This window comes from Epinephelus fuscoguttatus, linkage group LG4 (assembly GCF_011397635.1).
Source record: "Epinephelus fuscoguttatus linkage group LG4, E.fuscoguttatus.final_Chr_v1".
NCBI lineage: Eukaryota > Metazoa > Chordata > Actinopteri > Perciformes > Serranidae > Epinephelus > Epinephelus fuscoguttatus.
Window position 1 is genome coordinate 8369646 of NC_064755.1, and position 19191 is coordinate 8388836.

At 41.7% G+C, this 19191-nt stretch overlaps 1 protein-coding gene across 1 annotated transcript in view; it reads right to left on the reverse strand.

Annotated features, from left to right (window-relative positions):
- The window catches only part of znf423 (zinc finger protein 423), a 183281-nt gene that overhangs the window by 134736 nt on the left and 29354 nt on the right, over positions 1-19191 (reverse strand). The window contains exon 3 of the mRNA XM_049575066.1: positions 430-639. Coding sequence (XP_049431023.1) covers positions 430-639 — 210 coding nt within the window. The remainder of the gene's footprint in view (positions 1-429; positions 640-19191) is intronic.

Consider the following 19191-nt stretch of genomic DNA (forward strand, 5'->3'; position numbering starts at 1 on the left):
TGAAAAGCTACGCTGTAGAAACTTTGTCCTTGGGTGAAGGAAAAACAAATTTGACTGTTAAGAAAATTAACTTTAATGCTGTAAACTGCTAGCTACTACAGGAGACACTGTCAGATGAATTTTCCTTTCCTTCTTTTGGTTTTCTGTGCTTTTCCTCTTCCTTGTGCTTTTATTTGTCTCTTGTCAACTATCTCAATCAAAATATTCAGGCTTCTCACTACACCTTTCCACTAACACCATGTCCACTGTGGAAATACAGCACTCCAAATGTGTATATGTACCTATGACATATTATAATGTTGGACATGGCTGCTCTGTTTCTGTGGCTTTACTATATTATACGTATATGTAGTGTGAAATAGTGCTGTGAGGCTGGTCAGTTAGAATGAACACATTCAGTATATCATAATATCCACATGAAAATCTTACCAGCTGGGCAGTGGTTGGTTCTGTGTTCAGTGAGCTCAGCCAGACAGTCAAAGTCCTGTTGACAGTTGTCACAGGTGAAGATGGACTCATCATCTAGGTCATCATCATGATCTCTGTCATCGCGTTCATCGTGTTCCTCTTGTTCTCCATCCTCTGCGCCTGCCCCCTGACCTTCTTTGGGCTCTGCCTCTCTGTCAGATGCGGGGACTTCTGAGGACATACAATGCATATAACTTGAGCTCAAAAGCTGGTTGTTATCAGCTGCACATTTCAAAGATCTCACTGACATATTTTCTTGGTCTCTCTTCCTGCTATATTTTATGACTGATATGAGCAACTTAATTATACTAAGTGTGTGGAACATCGCTCCAGTATGTGATCGGAGTGTGTGTGAACGTGTGTGTCCTGTTAGCAGACAAGCAGAGTATGAGAGGGGACCAGTGGAAGGCTGTGTCGGCCCAATCCTCACTGCTCCATTGTGTCTCCATTTTCACACCTTATTATCACATTATAAACGCTGAGGATCCAATCGGACTGACACTGAAGACACTGGCTTGGGAGGGGAGGGGAGGAGGAGGAGAGGAGAGGAGAGGAGAGGAGAGGAGAGGAGAGGAGAGGAGAGAGTAATATAAAGTCTTTGCAAGGCACGAAAGGAAGGATAAAAACAAAGTCTGAGGGAAAGACAGTTGAAAAGCCCAAGAAAGGTATAGGGGGAAAAACAGGAATAAGCTGAATGAACTTAAATGGCTACAGATACAGTGAAGGAAATTCACATCCAACATTAGGTATGGATCATACTAGTCCACTATAATCATAATAATAGCCAAAATCAAAGTGAAAATGTCTCAGATAACCAACTCAATTGGAAGAGACTTGTCCATTCAATTGGGTTGAGAAAGAACAGTGGAAACCTTTAATAATTAATTCAATAGGAAAATATTGGTGCCTAATAACCAAGTAAACACTTCTTTCTGATCATTCATAAATACAGAATACATTAAGCCTCTGCTACTGCTACGTTCTGATGTGAGTGCAGTATCCTTATATAGATTGTTGCTACAGGCTGCAATGTGAAGTCACTGAACACAACAATCATCCATTGTTACTGGTAGTCGTAGCCTGCATATGACATGTTTAGGAAACACTGGTAAGTTGTAATATCTACCAATAGTCTGCATATGAGGTGTTGAGGGGACATCTGTGATTTGTAGCTACAAAAAAAAACCTGGGGTTACACTTAAGCTACTTACCACTAACTTGTATTAACAGGCGGAACCAGTTATTCTCCATCGAGATTTGGCATAAATTTAATTTTCTCAATAAGGTTGGAGAGAAAAAATTCTTCTGTTACATTTCTGGAAGATTATATTCTTCACAGCAGGCAGAATCACTTTGAGCAAGTCAAAAGAAAATTACATTCTAATCAAAAGCTTTAGGGCATGTAAATGCACATATCTTATCATTTCACTTTATTGAGCCTTAATGTCAACAGTTAAGTTGGAATCTCTAATTAGAAATTATTTTAATTAGATTGAAGAAATATTGTCCGTGCAACCACAGCTAATATAAGTAGCTTGACTGATGAGGAACACTGAGAACATGATTCCGGGAAAAAAAGAGACAAAGGCTAAAAAAGTGTGAATATTCTGCATCAATGAAGAAAGTTGATAACACAGGATCATCAATCAAAGCTCCAAGAAGTGCCATAGAGTTTAATCAACCACTCCACAAAGAGAGTGGATCTCAAAAACACTGAGAAAAAAGGTTTCCAAAGGATTCATTGCAGGGCTGTTGCACTGGGTTGATTGTGTACAGTATGTGTGTCTAATAAACGGGTAACTCACAAAAGTTAAATCTCCTTACTAACTTTGAATTGCTAGCCATTACAGAGAATCAATATGCTCCATTACTTTTAATGAAATGAAATAGACTTCCTTTACTGAGAGCAGTTATGGGTCAAAAAAGATTAAGCTCTAACTCAGTTTTGTCCATTAGGAGCTTTTAACATCATTTTATGTGTGCGAGCGGCAGAAAATATATTTCTCTCTTGATGATGTGCTATTCTTGGCACTTCATCGATCTGTTTCTGTTTCTGATTTATGATTCTGTTTTTTATTAAAAAGAGTCTGAAACCAAAAACCTGGTGTGTCAGCTCAGCATCAGCATATCTGAGCAATCACAAAGCGTTCCACTGGTTTTCTGTGTGATCATTTCAAAAGTCAAAAGAGTAACAGCAGCTTAGTCAATAAGTCGAAGAGATGAAGTGTGTTTGTGAGACAGATTAGGTTGAGGTGCACAGTCTCCATCTCACTCTGATTTATTATGGGAGAGGTGTGATGGGAGAGAGGGATGCTGGGAGGTGGGGAACGAGGGATTGAGGTGATGGGGTGTTTGGGGGGGGGGGCTGCAGGAGAGGAAGACAGTGATAGAGAGATAGAAGGAGGGATAGATGAAGGGATGGTGAAGAAGAGAGGGAGGGTGTTGGCCATCTGTCCAGTGGTGAGAGCACCGTCTGGCCAGGGAGAGAAAGTGGCCCCTTGGCTGACAAAACACACGTACACACTCACATACACACGCCACATGTATGCACAAATTGTGCACAACACTCACACAAACATACACAAGTATGCATGCACATGCAAACGCACACAGATGCGCACAGACCAGAGGCACGCTAACTTGATACGTAAATAAGCTCACACAAACATACATGTGCATGCTGTAAAAATGCAGTTGTGTTGTATGACTGACAACAATTCAACCAGATATCACATAGATGTGATCAGAATGTTGCTCTACCAACTTGAGTAACTTCAAAGCACAGGACAAGATTATGTGCTGCAGTTGCTTCACTACAATAAACATAAAGTGGCCTTTGGTATATGACGTCATGCAGGACAAAATAGCACCACCACTTTTTTCATGCTTTATGTTCATAATACGCTACACATCAGCTGACAATTGACTGAATGTGAACTAGAGTTCTCAGTACTTTTAAGGGTACCGACTGAATTACATCTGCACTGATGTGTACCAACTCACGCTAAATCCATCAGTGCTGAATGCTGGTACCTGAGAGAGCATCTGGGTGAGCTCCCTGGGTTTCGGCAAGAGGCGAAAATGTCGCAAAACATCCTGTAGCCTGGAAGCCAGCCATGGAGCTCCAGAGCAGCTCTGTCTACTGCTCCAGCAGCTTCCCAGTGAGTCAAAACTACGTGCAGTGCAGCACCAGTTTGCCGCCTTCGGTTTCTGGCCTATATTCTTTTCTATATTAATTTAGTAATAGCCTAGTGTCACTGCTGGATAAGAACACAAGCAAGCAGACAGACAATTAGCTCTAAGTGTCATTAGAAAGGAGCAGAGAAGTAGAGCTGCTTTTTAGGCAAGTACGTCGCTCCTGCAACTCGCTCAAAAATTAAATCTTTGTTATTACAGAAAAAGTAAAGTACCAAAAGTTAGGAAAGAAATTCCATAGTCATCCCAAACTGAACTTTACGGTATCAGTGGGTGCTGGTAAGGAATTCTAGGTACTGGAAACGGTACCAGTCCAGATTTGAATGGTACCCAACCCTAACAAGAACAGTCTGATCTAATATCTTAACTCAGTGACAAAGATCAAGGCCATGACCAGTATTTTGGTCAAATCTACCAAGTTTATTTTTCACATTTGTTTTAAAATGTTGTTTTATATGTTTTTCTTATTCCTCAATTTTAGGAGTGGACAGAAAATTTCTGATACTCAGTCCTCCACTTTTCCTGTCATTCTCATCTCAGTTATGGCAAAAATACAAACTTCACACATTTATAAATGCCTTTTGGTGAGAAGCACTTGGAGGTGTAGTTGGGTTGCAACACACAATTTAAAACTGAGTATAAATTAATTAAAATTTAACCTGACTAGGTAATTAAAACCAGTAATAACACAGAATAAACTGTTACATGTGATGCTGTCAGCTCACTGCAGATGGGCCTCAAGTCCAGCACCTGCTTACTCTCAAGATCTAGATGTTCAGGAGGTTTTTCCTGGAGCCGAATTATCAGCAGAGGTCTCCTCCTCTCCAAAACAAACCAGCCCAGTGATTTCAACTGGTAAAACACTGATTAAAGTAGATTCATGTGCAACTTTCCACTACAGTGGCACACACCAAAAAGGCGAAAACGCATATGGCCATATCTACAGCCAGTATTTCACTTGTCCATTCTGGGCTACTGTAGAAACATGGCAGTACAATATGGCGATCACTGTAAACGAGGACCCACTCCCTACGTGGATATAAAGGGCTTTATCTAAGGTAACAAAAGCACAACAATTCTTGCCCCCTAAATCCTACACACTGGGCCTTTAAAATATTGTTCTTTTACTGAAGAGAAAATTCCACTTCTTTTTTAAAGGAATTTTGTATAAAGTGTTAACATCTTATAATAATTCAAATCTCTTATTTTTGGGACAAAAAGACTCCACAAAGTATGGATTGGAACCTAGATAAATGCTCTCTTCAAATTGGAATGTGTTGTCTCAGTACAGCATCTCCTTCATGCCTTTGAAAGCAAGCGTACACGCACAAACAACGGGCACACGCACACACGCACGCACGCACGCACACACGCACACACACACACACACACTCCCCAGGGTGCCCTGATGCCAGAGGTGAGGGCAGTGCCAATTCCAGTGCATGCCAACACAACCTGCTGTCATAGCAACAGAGGGAGGAGCCAGATGAAACCTCTCCATCTTGCACCCCTCTGTCCTCATCTCTCACCCCATTCTTTTTGAGTGCTTGTTTTTTTTCTTGTATACTCATCCTTTTATTTGGTCTTCAGGCCTCAGTCACGGTGCAGTGGGATAAAGAGAGAGTATGGGTGTCAGAAGAGAGGGAGATAAAGAGACCAGAGAGGCGAACACAGTTGGTGGTGTTTCTATTTGCACATGGGTCTCTACACACGGACAGGATAATTATGTGTCTTCTTATGGATCTCAGAGAGAAGCAGATGGGGGGCCTAAAAAGAGTAACTGTCACTGTAAGATCCTAATAGATACTGTAGCTGTTATGATCATTACCACTCTGAAACTGTTGCAAAAGGCCTGCTGGGTAGGCCATAGTGTGCATGTGTGTCTGTCAATGTGTGTGTGTGTGTGTGTGTGTGTGTGTGTGCTTGTGTTGTGTTTTTAGCATCATGTCATGAAGTCATGACGCTAAGTTTTTCAGTACAAAGGCAGGCCTAAAATAGTACATTCTCAATGAGTCACTACCAAAAGCACAGGTGCACACACTGGGTTGGCTAAATCTGACAACAAATCTGCAATCTGTCCCATCTCCATTTGCCCTTCCATCCACACATTTGTTACATCCAAAAATGAGCTCTGTGAAAACACTTCTCAGAGTGAGTAAATCTGAAAACAACTGCCTCATGTTGTGGACAGAGGGAAGGAAGCCTGTCCAAAAGGAAGACGCTCAAACACATTTGAGCCCTTGCTGGCAGAAACGTTAAGAAGCCCACTTGCTGTTGTCTCAGTCTGTTATCACTCATTTTATATGTTAAAGCAAAGCACAATACAGCTGTTTTCATTAACCTGGATTTATGCTTATGTTGTCAGAGATCTTTGCAAGCACAGAATAGCGATTCCAGTGATTTCTTTCAGTGTGGCAGCACAGAAATTATTGTTCATTTATGATCCACAATCTAACAGAAACAGAAAAATGTTCATCAGTGTTTCTCCAGTGTGTACAGAAAAGTTTTTAAAACCAACTGAGACTGCTAATGTTGATGCAATTTTTACATGTAAAACTGTTGGGTGTATCCGCATTACATTAGCTGGACATTAGGGTTGTAATGGTTTGTGTATTCGTACGGAATCATCTCAGTCCAGGGGTCACGCATCAGCAGCCGCATGGAGAATACACGGTATGTATGACACGTAGATTAATGCACATGATGTAAAAACTCAAACGCAAGTTCCGGGCAGAAACATTTAGCCATATGCCGTTAGCAACAGGTGCTGAGGTTTACACAACAAGCAAGTGCAAAAAAAAAACAAAAAAAACACCAAAGCTGAAAGACCCGCCTGCAGGTTCCAAGTCAGCTAAAATAGCAAGAAAGAGTTGTGTATAAGACAAGGATGGTGAGTAGTTGTTGCTCCACCATTGTAAGGTATGTGAATGGAAACACACCCACCATGCTAACACAAAGTATGAACACACACAGGAATGATGAATGTTTAGGTGCTTTGAATCTTTGCGGGGCGTTTTCATATTAGGTACAATTGATTCACACCGTGCCCGAGTACATTTACCCCCCTTTCTTCTCCAATGCTGGTCAGCTTTCACGCAGTCTTCACAACGAGGAGAGGTTCTGCTCCTGGCTGAAGGAGGAGCTGCTGCTGTCAGGTGCAAAGCTCTCCACCTTCCTCCAGACTTCCAAGTGCTGTCTGATATAGTGGCATTAGTATTAAATTGAGATACTTTAAATAGCAGTCCACTTCCATGTTGTTAAGTTGGTGTTCACACCTGATGTGTACCGTACCGGAACACACATGAACTATACGTATACTACAAATTGGAATTTGGGGTCAAGTCGGATGTTGGCACGAGTACCTTATGTGAAAATCACCTAACTATAGCTATAATAGACCTCTTTGCAACACTCCTCATAACGCACAAGTTTTATTTTGTATTATTCAAATTATTTTGTATTTTCAATTTCATATCATAACAGATGATTTTCAGTTTTATAGCCTTGTGACCTGTTACCTTTTGGGAAAGTATTTGTTCAGTGTTTGTACAGTGTAAAACAGATGTGTTTGAAATGTTTCTTATTTTTATAATGAAAACAGTTCACCAAAATTGCCAGTAGGCAAAATTCTCCCTCCAGTCCCCAGCAAGAGGATTTTGTCTGTCTTTGACAGTTTACATTTAAAAAAAAAAATACATATCCTCATGCATTTGTTGTATTTTGGCTGTACCGAACTCACACTGAACCGTGGCTTCTTAACTGAGGTATGAACTGAACTGTGACTTTTGTGTACCCTTACAAACCTACTGGACATAGCTTTATAAATTCATCTGTCTTGCTCATCTTTCCTGTGTTTTTCACAAAACTCCCTCACATCTCCTTTCTCCTTTTCTATAACACCCCACCCCCACCCCAACCACACCAGAAAGAAGCAGCAGGCCTACTTAATGAAAGCAGGCAACTCCCATGGGTGCTTAGGGTGCAGAGGGGTGTGTGTGTGTGTGTGTGTGTGCGCTGGGGTATTGATTGAATAGTACGACAGTGGTCCCTAGCAAATAGCATGTGTGCACCATCCGCTCACAGTCTTTCTTTCACACACAGAAACACACACAGACACACACACATCAGCAGCATATAGCTATAGTCACTCATAGGCATACGGACACACACGCATGCACACACACGCTCTACAGAGAACCATTATCTCTGAGTCACAGACTGTCCCTATGCCAGGAATAACTGCACATTTTTTCTCTCTCTCAGACACACACACACATACACACACACGCACAAACACAAACCCTCCAATCCCAAGCTCAGACAGCCTGTTATATCTTACGTCATCCAGAAACACACAGTAAGTCAAAATCACATCCGGCAGTTCAACTACAGAACATATAAAAAAAATACAAATTTCTCTACTAATCATTTTCACTTAAAAGCAGAAGATAGGTTTATTACAAGCCCTGAAGTCACAGAGCCCTGCTGATTTTTATTCTAGCCATGTAATGAGGGACTGAATCACACCTGGGATGCAGAGTGAATGCAATTAAAGGAAATTAACTAGCTGGTAGAACAGAATACCAGCAGTATTCTGGGTCCTGAAGACTGGGATTGAAAACCATTGTTGGGTCTGCAGGAAAAAGGGTGTATATATGCAGCAAAATAAAACTGAATGGAGTCTCCTTGGCTTTGCCACCTCCTTGTCGACAACATTATGATGTTGTGTCAAAACGTCAATATGGCGTCATAACCAGGACTATATTGTCTAGATAAAAGTACTGGTCACATGATAAAAGAGCAGCGTAGCAGAGAGGACCATTTCCCATCATGCATCCACAGCTATTAATGCAGCATAAATACATTCTGGAGCCTATCCCAACTGACAGTGGGCGAGAGGTGGGGTACACCCTGGACAGGTCGCCAGGCAATCGCAGGGCTAACCGAAGAGACAGACAACCATTCACAATCCGATTCACACCTATGGGCAATTTAGAGTCACCAGTTAACCTAACCTGCATGTCTTTGGACTGTTGGAGTACCTGGAGAAAACCCATGCTAACATGCAAACTCTGTACAAAAGGGCCCCATTTTTCAGAGTTTAGCGTCCTCTCATATGTGTGCTGTTGCTATCAGATCACTTTTTTTAAAAAAGTCCTGACCTCACCTGTGCGCTGTCTTGCTGGGAGCTAAACTCCCATAAATGTTGAAGGTCTGGGGCCATCACATATTCATGGACAATGAACTGAACCTGATGACATTCCAGAGAAAGTCATTCTATATACTAAGGCCTATTTTTTAAGATGATCTCCATATGCAATATGCAGGTATCTGTGTATGACAGCAAGAAACATCAGGCAAGGATGTGGAGAAAAGATGTTTTTACTGTGCGTCTCTAGAGGAACAGTAATAAGCCATATTCTTGGCTGTACCCACCAGCCTCAGTAACCTGAGGACAATGGGCTGTTTATTAACAGATAAAAATATAAATATATAAATGGATACCTCAGGAATAATGAGGTCACTTTGCATATCTGCAGGAAAGATATATGCAGGTGGTGTGTGTGTGTGTGTGTGTGTGTGTGTGTGTGTGCAGTGTATTGCTGGATCTGTGTGTGTGTGTGTGTGTGTGTGTGTGTGTGTGTGCGTGCGCGTGCATTTGTGCGCACCCTGGGTAATTAGATAAAGAGAAGTGAATTAGCAGAGTCCACAGTGCAGAATGATGTTACACAGCCTAACCACGCCTAGCTGAGACCCACTAATCACCACTCGTTAGGCTCACAGAAGAGTCTGTGTGGATGTTTGTGTGTGTTTGTAGCATGGGTGTGTTTGCTGGTTGTGTGTCTTTTCTCATTACCCATGTTAAAATGAGTTCATTGAGGTAATTAGTGAGCTAAATGATAATAAGCCCTAAACACACTGGATGGGAGAGAGAAAGACAGACAGAATAAGACAGAGGTTTTGTCCCTCTCTCCCCTAATAAAGGGGATATGTACTGAACAGAGAACCTCCAACACTGGATCCATGTTTACTTCATATGGATACACTCCATCCCACAGTATGACTTTGGTTTCATGGTAGAGTTGTGAGCAGTTGCCAAGATACGCTCATGGAGACACAAACTAGAACACCAAAAATCAAACGCACAGTCAGCATGACCAATGTACATCTCGATATATCCTGTGGGAAGAAAACTAGGGAACTAATGAACACTGGGAAATGTTCCTGAACTGCCCCTGGGTGATAGAAGTGCACTGAAAGAGAGTGCCAGAGCTAGAGAGAGACTTAAAGGGGAATAAAACATACTGTAATACTGCAAAGGTAAGGTAGTTATTCAAGTGTTAGACTTGGCAGCCAGGAGATGGTACTGTGGCCTGTCTGGGAAACACTCCGCAGCTCAGAGAGATGTATATCTGTCGGCCAAGCATACATAAAACACACGCATGCACACACACATATGTCTGTGTGAGCCTAAAACAGGCATCAAAAGGTGGAGAAAAAGTGTGTGTGCAGCTTCCAGCAGTATGTTTAGAAACCAAACAGTCCCGACACAAGGCTTTCATTCTGCTCCACATCGCACTCCACACTGGACCAGGATTCACAGGCACCTGGCTGGGCACCACTACCTTCAGCAGGGCTATGAACCAGCCATGAGGTTAAAGTCAGACCTGCATCGCATGGCTTACCTTGTCAAGACCTTTTAGTCAGGACTATTCAGGACAAGTGACATGGGCATTATTCTGCTTCACTTTATTTTATTTTATATAAACTTCTTCCTGAGGTATTGCTGGGCGATACATTGAATTTATTCAATTGTTTGTTTTTGTGCAATGTGTATGATGTCTACACTGAAAAATTAAGCTATTACAATGTGCACAAAAAAGCTACTTTTGGTCATAAACTAACATACAGGATGGTTGGCCACAGATACTGTCTTAAGTGATGACAGTCCTAACATCTGTGGAGTGAATAGTTACTCTATATGCGCATGCAGCACAGGACAGGCAGCAGTTTCTCAAAATTCCCATGGGAATGAATCAGGTCTGGTTCGCTCCAATTTTCCATTTTGTGTTTTGTTGTTTTTTTTAAATGCAGACCATATAGTCTGTGTAATGTCATGAATAATGTATGAAATGTGTTGGCATCACTCTATCCTGATTCTCGCCTGGCAGTTATGAGAAGGAATGTTATCTCTAGTTAACACATATGGCATATGACTGTTTCACAAATGTGTCTTACTGCACTGACATACATAGTGTATACTATAAACTGTTGGCGTGGTTCAAGCTCAGATCAGGCTTGGACAGAAACTATGTAGCTTCATGTAGGGTCAATCCAGATATTTCTGGTCCAATCTTGGCTCTACTCATTACTAGGGCTGCAAGATATGCAAAAAAAATTATAATGCGATTATTTTAACGGAAACGGTCATTTTTGCCTTTCATTTTCATTAAAAAAAAAAAAAGACAGGGATATGATTTTGCTGGGGTCTGTACCAAATAAGCATGCTCCCTTACATCTGACTTGTAGGACTGGGCATCTCTGTAGCACCACAGTGGTGAACATATGGTGTGGTTGCAGTTACTGCAATCTGGATATTGCACTTGGCCATATAATGATTTCAATAATGTTTCAATTAAATGTGCAGCCTGACGTTGCACACTAATCTGCTTTCATAATTTTTGTTTGTTGATGTATTGTTAAAGTATTATCTGGTTATGACAGGTGAAGCTACAGGGATCAATGGGACAGTGGATTCTACTTTGTTCAATCTGTCCCCATCAAATTTGGCTGAAAACACCCTTACTTTAAACACACCGTTACTGTGAGGTGATACTGCTGGTGAAACATTATCTGACAGCACAATAACTCACCTATCTGAGCTCAAAATGTTGAGAAGTGGGCAGATACAAAGAATGGTGGACACATTTGGCACAGAGTGCACACTCAAATGCACACTGACACACGGGCTGAACAGGTGCAGCTGGACACAACAACACAGGCCTGCTCTCTTGTCTCTCAAGAGAATGACTCCCCCACCCTTTCCTCACCCTCTGCCTTGCTCTGTTAGTGTGTGTGTGTGTGTGTGTGTGTGTGTGTGTGTGTGTGTGTGTGTGTGTGTGTGTGTGTGTGTTAGGTGGCTATATAAAGAGGCCATCTCTCCTCACCTCCTCCCTTCATCCTCCCACCTCGTGTTCTTCCCCCCACCATGGTCTGTGTGTCTGTGTGTCTCTGTGTGTGTGTTTTCACAATACAAGGCCTCTCCCCCCGGGAGGTGATCTGCTGAGCCACAGAGTACCCGTCACACACAACACCTACACACACTCACACATGTATATGCACACAGCTACACACACAGACCCCTGGGACGTGCTGCGGCAAGGGAGAGCAGCACCCAACACCAATGTCTAGAAACAGGATGATGAAAGAGCCACTCACGTCATGGAAGGTAGCAGATAATACACACTCACACACAAAGAAGCACACACACAAACACTATAGATACAAAAACATGCAATAAAATCAGCCCCATACACAATGTACAGACTCACACAAATTGTCAGAAAAGCACACTCACAAACAAGTTAACAGCTGCTCACGTATGTGGTGTTTTGGTGGACAGACACACACCAAGAAAAATTACACACACACACGCACAAAGGGCTTAAATGCTGCAATACAGACAAAAACACAGATGCACTGTGCGCTGTCACAAGCAGGCAATAATAGTTCACACACATATACACACACACACACACACACACACACACACAGGAACTGTTTTCCTGTGGTAGCCTTGGGGAAATTAAAACTACATTATGGACCTCCAGAGGGTAGCGGTGAGAGAGGGATAGGGGAAGAGGAAAAGAGAGAGAGGAAGCGAGAGAGAGGATGGAGAAGGGCCAGTGTCCTGTTTTTCTCAGCTCTGGCCATCAAGACATTACAGTGAACCTGGAGAACAGTGATACTGCCTGTAATCTCCCTCCATTCACTCACCTCCTCATTTATAACATGTTCCTTTTACTTTTCCTCGCAAACATTTACCTCACTGCCTAACATTCCTCTCACTCTCTAGATAAGATTAGATAGATAAGATTATGTAAATCCAATCTCAAATCTAACTATCTTGATCTTAAGATTTAATTAATTTTTTGTGCTTGCCATTTTGCCTCTTGAACTAAGAACAAGCACAACTGAGCACAAATGCACCTCTTCCAACTGGGTCTTGCTCATAAGATTACGTGCAACAAGGCTATTTTATTTTTGTTGTGTTCTACTGCCTTAATTTGTCTTATATTTCAGGTTTGTCTAGCTGTGTGACCAACATTTGTGTTCACAGCTGAACAATGTGTTGATATTACATCAATGTCATGATATGAGAATACTGTCTTAGGTTTTGGATATCATAATATCATAAGTGTTGTCCTTTACAGGTTTTAAAAGCTGCATTGTACAGTGATGTAATTTTCTGAACTTACCAGCCTGTTGTAGCTGCTCTATTATTTGCTTTTACCCAATTAGTAGAGGTTGACCAACAGACTGATGCAATAACGATAGTTCAGAGCAGGAAAAAGCCAGTGGCAATCAATCAGCCTACATCCAACCCCTCATGAAAAAGAAATCAGCGCTCTCAAAAATGAACAATCTTTGACTTCATTAGAAAGTGGATAACTTGAATTAAATATCTAAGTCAAAGTGTTAGATAGGCCTACCTATATAAAGAAATGAATCTGGATCACTGAATATCAAACTCTAAGTAATACATACCTATATAAAAATAGAAATTTGGAACTGAACTCATACTCAGTAATTAATGAATAAATCTGAAACTTAAAGTGATAGTGCACCCAAAAATGAAAATTCAGCCATTATCTACTCACCCTCATGCTGAGGAAGGCTCTGGTGAAGTTTTAGAGTCCTCACATCCCTTGCGGAGATCGTGGGGCCAGCGGCTAGCATACCTACTGGCTGACGGCGCCCCAGACTGACGTTCAAGAACACAAAATTGAAACCACAAAGTATCTCCATACTGCTCAACCGTAGTGATCCAAGTGTGCCGCAGCCCTGACATAAAAAGTTGTTTCGAAAAACATCATATGAACTCTGTTTTTAACCTCACTGTAGCCTGTAGCTCTGACTGCTTATCACGTGTGCGCACTTGCGTGAGACCAGCGAAAGCATGAGCTTTGCTTACCACTGTTTACATCATGTGACATGTGCACCGCAGGGGGAGACAACGGTAACCACAGTAGCTAAAAGATAATTTGCACTACGTTCTTTTAGCAAATGACAGCCCAACAAAGACTTTGAAATTGAGGAGGAACAGCATTTCTTTGTTGAGCCTTATTTGTTTGAGCCCGAGTATATGGATGTGGAACTCAGGCTACTGGATGAAGCAGCTGCCGCAGCTCATGAGCCTAACCCTCAGCCAGCCGCAGAATACCGGAGTCGAGCACTGGAAACCTGGTGGTGTAGTGCCAACGGATGAGGAAAGTCTTTGCTGCTCAGACTGGGAATTGGCGATGCCTGCACTTGAGAATCTGGACATCAGTACTGATGGAGATATTTTTTGGAGATATTTTGTGGTTTCAATTTTGTGTTCTTGGACATTAGTCTGGGGTGCCGTCAGCCATTAGGTGTTCTAGCCGCTCCCCCCACTGATCTCCGCAAGGGATGTGAGGACTCTAAAACTTTACCAGAGCCTTCCTCAGCATGAGGGTGAGTAGATAATGGCTGAATTTTCATTTTTGGGTGCACTATCCCTTTAACACCAAACTAAAAAACACATCGGTAGAAGGTATTTTTATTGTTCTGACTATTTTTTCACTCAAAGTCAACCTGTGATTCTCAGGTACATAAATGACATTAACTTGACTTTGTGTATGGAGCCTTCATACAAACAGTGATCAGAGATGGGGAGTATTTTTGGTTACTTGTATTTGAAATGAGTATTCCAGTTACTTTTGAGTATTATGTAATTGGTATATGCCAGGAATTAAAAAAAAATCACATGTAATGTAAAAGACTAATTCTTATTTAATTTAAAACAGGAAGTGGCTGCATTCACTGTCACTCTCATGTTTGTAGTTGTTGTTGTTGTTGCAGTCCAGCCAAAAATTTTACATAAATACATCTTAAAATTAAGAACAATACACTCAGATATACTCACACAACAGAAGGAACCTGCTTTCTCTGGAGCTGTACCCACTGATTATTTAAAACAACCCTCACCTCTTCATCTCCAGTCGATGATGAATATCCCCGCATGATTAGTGGAGGCTGCACAGGCAGTGACCACTAGCAGAGCAGACTTCCACCAGTAATGATTGTTCATAAAATGTCTTATTGGTGCTTATTAATTGGTCAAACTGATATATCTGTCAGCCTATGCCACTTAGTCATTACACCCACTTTAATGATCATTATCTATCAAAACTCTGATTGTGTAAATATCTTGTGAAAGCACCAAAAGTCAACTCTCACTTCAGGTTCTGGAGAAGATGCTGGGCAAACTATCAAACCTCTGACTCTTGCAATGACCTACAGTAAGGTAGCCTGAGGCTTAGAATAGTATGTCACTGTGGTGCATCTTTCCTATTGAACTAACAACTATACAGCTCATAAAGTGTATTTTTAACCTGTAGTTGGATTTGAACAGAGAATCTGGGTTGTTACACAAGAGGAAATACCTCTTCACTGACATTTTTTAAAGTGGTAAACACTCCCACAAGTATACTGGAGAACAAGTGCGGACACACACACACACACACATATACACGCCGGAGTGTGGTGCTGAACATAAAATATGTGAACTGTGAAAATGCAGTTTTTGTAGTTTGTTTAGAAGAGAAGTGACAAAGCATTCACATTTGTCATCTTTTATTCTTGTTGCTGTTTTAATGACATTTGTATTTGAAACTGCATTAACGTAAACTGAATTAAACCAACTATGTTCTTACACACACAAACACACTCACACACTTTCTGTCATCTGATAGGTGGAGGCAAATTTCTGGCTAGCCAGTCATGTCTGTGTCCCCACACACCCATAAACACAAACACACATGCGCACACACTCACATTCACACAGTGCTTAAGCTGAGAATAACAATAATGCAGTAAGGTCTCAGTTTCTCAGTTTCAGCTTGGGGACCTGACAAACCTTTTCCATGATGACTCACTGGCTCTTTCTGTATGTGACTCTGTGTGTATGTTGTCCAAGAGAAACAGTAAGTGTGTGTGTGCGTGTAGTCTATAGTAGACTGTCAGACAAGAATTGAGAAAAACAAGTCTCTGGAGATAGGAGGACGATTTCAACACAGACATTCACAAAGCACACACACACACACACACATCTCTCTAAAGTGCACTTTTGCATGTGTCTCCTGTCTGGTTTGTTCTCTGACATGAGACTGGACATAGGTTAAAATCTGAACAGATGACTCTTAAAACAGGGCAACTCTGCTGCTACCTGCCCTTCCCAATTCTCCCTCTCTCAGTTCCTTTCTCTATCCTTGGCAACTTTGCTCTTTTTCTTCTCCAAGCACACTAGGGGAGCTAGGGAACAAGAGAGGAAACAAGAAAGGAAGGGGACAAGTTGTTTTTCTGTCCCGCTAAGGGCTGGTGTGAGCAGCGTGAAAGAGAGACAGAAGGTGTTGGGGCACCTTTGACCTGAGAGGGCTCCTCTCTGGGTGGACAGACCAAGGAAGAGGGAGGAAAAGGAGGAAAGGAAAGGACGAGATGTAGGAAGAGGGGAGAATAGGTTGGCTCGATGCTATTCCCTTTGAGTCACCCTCCCACCTCCCTCCGCCTTCCCTCCCACGGGTCTTTCCAAACTCAACACACATTTTCCAGAGAAAGTGAAAGAGAGACAGAGCGACAGAGACAGAAGAAAAGAGTAAAGAAAGGATAGAAAAGGGCTAAAGTTTGTGAATTTAACAGCAGGATGGAGAGGTATATTTCTCCATTCTCTCCTTTTCTATCCTTCTTTTTCACCCCGTCCTTGTCGACTCTATCTCCCAGGGAGTAAAGGAAACAAGGTCTTTTTCTTTTGAATCTGCTTGACTCAGGGATAGGCAGCAATTCTCACTCCTTCTTTCTCTCAAACACACACACACGCGCTTTCTCTAATATGAGCACAGATAAAAAGTAGAAAAGGGATGGAAAAAGGGAGACAGTAGATGACAAAGAAAGATATGTAGAGATTTAGGATGGCAGAAAGAGAAGAGCATGCAGAGAAAGAAAGAAAAAGTGATGCAGAGGATGCTGGGACAGGGAATTGATGGTAAAATCCAAATTGAAAGAGTGGCTGAGTAAGGGAATATGGGACAGCATGTTTTTATGGGAGGAAGAGTGTGAGATAGGTGTGTGTGTGTGTGTGTGTGTGTGTGTGTGTGTGTGTGTGTGTGTGTGTGTGCGTGCGTGCGTGTGTGTGTGTGTGCGCATGTGTGTGTATCATGGGACTCTAGCTTCCTGCAGGAACTGACACACACAGCAGTTCTAGCGAGCCACCCAGGACCTCAGTCAGCACCCCCCTTAACACGCACACGAGAGATACACACACACACACACACTCACACACAGAGTGCCCCTGGAGGAGAGTTAGCACAGGTCTGAGGAGGAGGGGGGGCAAGGATGGGAGGGTTCAGTACGTCATAGACACCCCAAGGGTCATACTTTCCTATCCTTCTATCCCTGTAGAGCTGAACGAGAGACAGGGCAGGAGAGGTAGAGAGAGAGATAACTGCATATTTACCACATTCAGCAGTATCTTATTTCCCTGTTGGGATCTAGTCAGAGGAAGTGTTTAACTGTTCTCTGATAGGCTGCAAACCAGAGCAGAAAAACTAGCTACAGCTGACAAACAACTACAGTAGTCAAACTGTTTTGCCATGGTTTGGGAAAATGTGCTGTTTGGTCTTTACTAAGTGTTAATAACAGCAGTGAGAGAAATGTCAATAGCCAAGTTGTGCCATGGTTACCATATGGAGCCAGCAGATGCACCACTTTTTCACCCAGAAGTCTATGACTCACTACAGCAGTTATGATACTGATGAAATGATGATACTATCCAGTCCATACATAGCCACTCCAATCATGTCAAATACCTTGAATTCTTAAATGATGAATTGATTGATTGATCAATCAGTCAATGGACAGACCATTAATCTGCAATAATAGCGGTAACTGATGAATCACTCAGGACTCACTGGTGCCACTCTCTTTAATGTGAACAGTTTTTGGTCTTCTTTGCCTTCTATGGTAATAAACTGAATATCTCTGGATATTAGACAACTGGTTGGAAGAAAAAAAAAACAAAATATTGGGCTTGGGGAGCTATTTACTTGTATCCTCTAGCCCAAACAATTAATCAAGAAAGTAATTAATAGATAAATCAATGCTTGTCATTTGCAGCTGAAGTGAATTCCAAAGCTTAACCAGGGATAGACAAATTATCGTTACATAGACACCTTACATGCTGATTATCTGCTGAATTCCATTTAATATAATATATCATTAATGTCTCTGTCAATAAAGACATACGTATTACCACATCATGTGCCAAACAGATGTGTGTTTTCCTAAATTCTAATTCATAAAACCACACTGACAGTCCCAAATATGGTTAACTGCCTCAATGAAAATTGGTTTCAATTTCTGAGGTGTTAGGTTTCACACTACATGCTTATTATTTTCATAAAAATATGTGCTTTCATCAACACATTCTATGTCGACCATAAGGGATGCACATATCCTACTCATACAGTACGTCCTCTGTACTGTAGTTGTTTGGACATATTTTAGCCTGCAAAATTACAATAAATAAAAGCACATCTAGTGGGGGTTTCACGGAATAGCTGACTATCAAAACCACTAGTCCACACTGTGCAGCTGGCAGTGCTGTCGGTAGTTGTTTACAAGTTATAGCTGTAAGCTGACCTTCAACAACGGAAAATGAACATTCCTTTGGTTGTTGTTGAACACAGATTTGTTTGAATAATCATTTTCTCTGTAATGCCATATTAAATAAACCACATATATGGTATTTAGAGAGGGTAGGATTCCCGCTATCTCTGCAAGAAAACAGGCACGTTGTTACTGCAAACAGTGTGCCAGTGCACCGCTTCACATAATGGCAAGGGCCAGGAAAATTGTTTAGATGGAGTGTAATCTGTCAGCCAGCTGAAGCACCACGTAATTATCAGCTGACAAAACAAACAACGTCGGCCTAGAAGGCAAAACCATGGTAGCTTTCCTGCGTGATAAATAATTGCCTGCATTAACAGTTATGTTCATGGTAGAATTTTTGCTTAAGTCTGAACCACATTTATCACTTCTCTGTCTTATCAATCTCCCTTGACTTGTTTGTGTTTGTGCAGGCCATGTGACCTAAGTGATGTAAATATCGCTATCATCATTGAAATATAGCAGCAGATCTGGTGTATCTGCTAGCTACAATAACTGTTGGTGGTGTGCAGACTCTGCCTACTCAGCGCACCACAAGCATACATCAGTGTAGTAATGGTA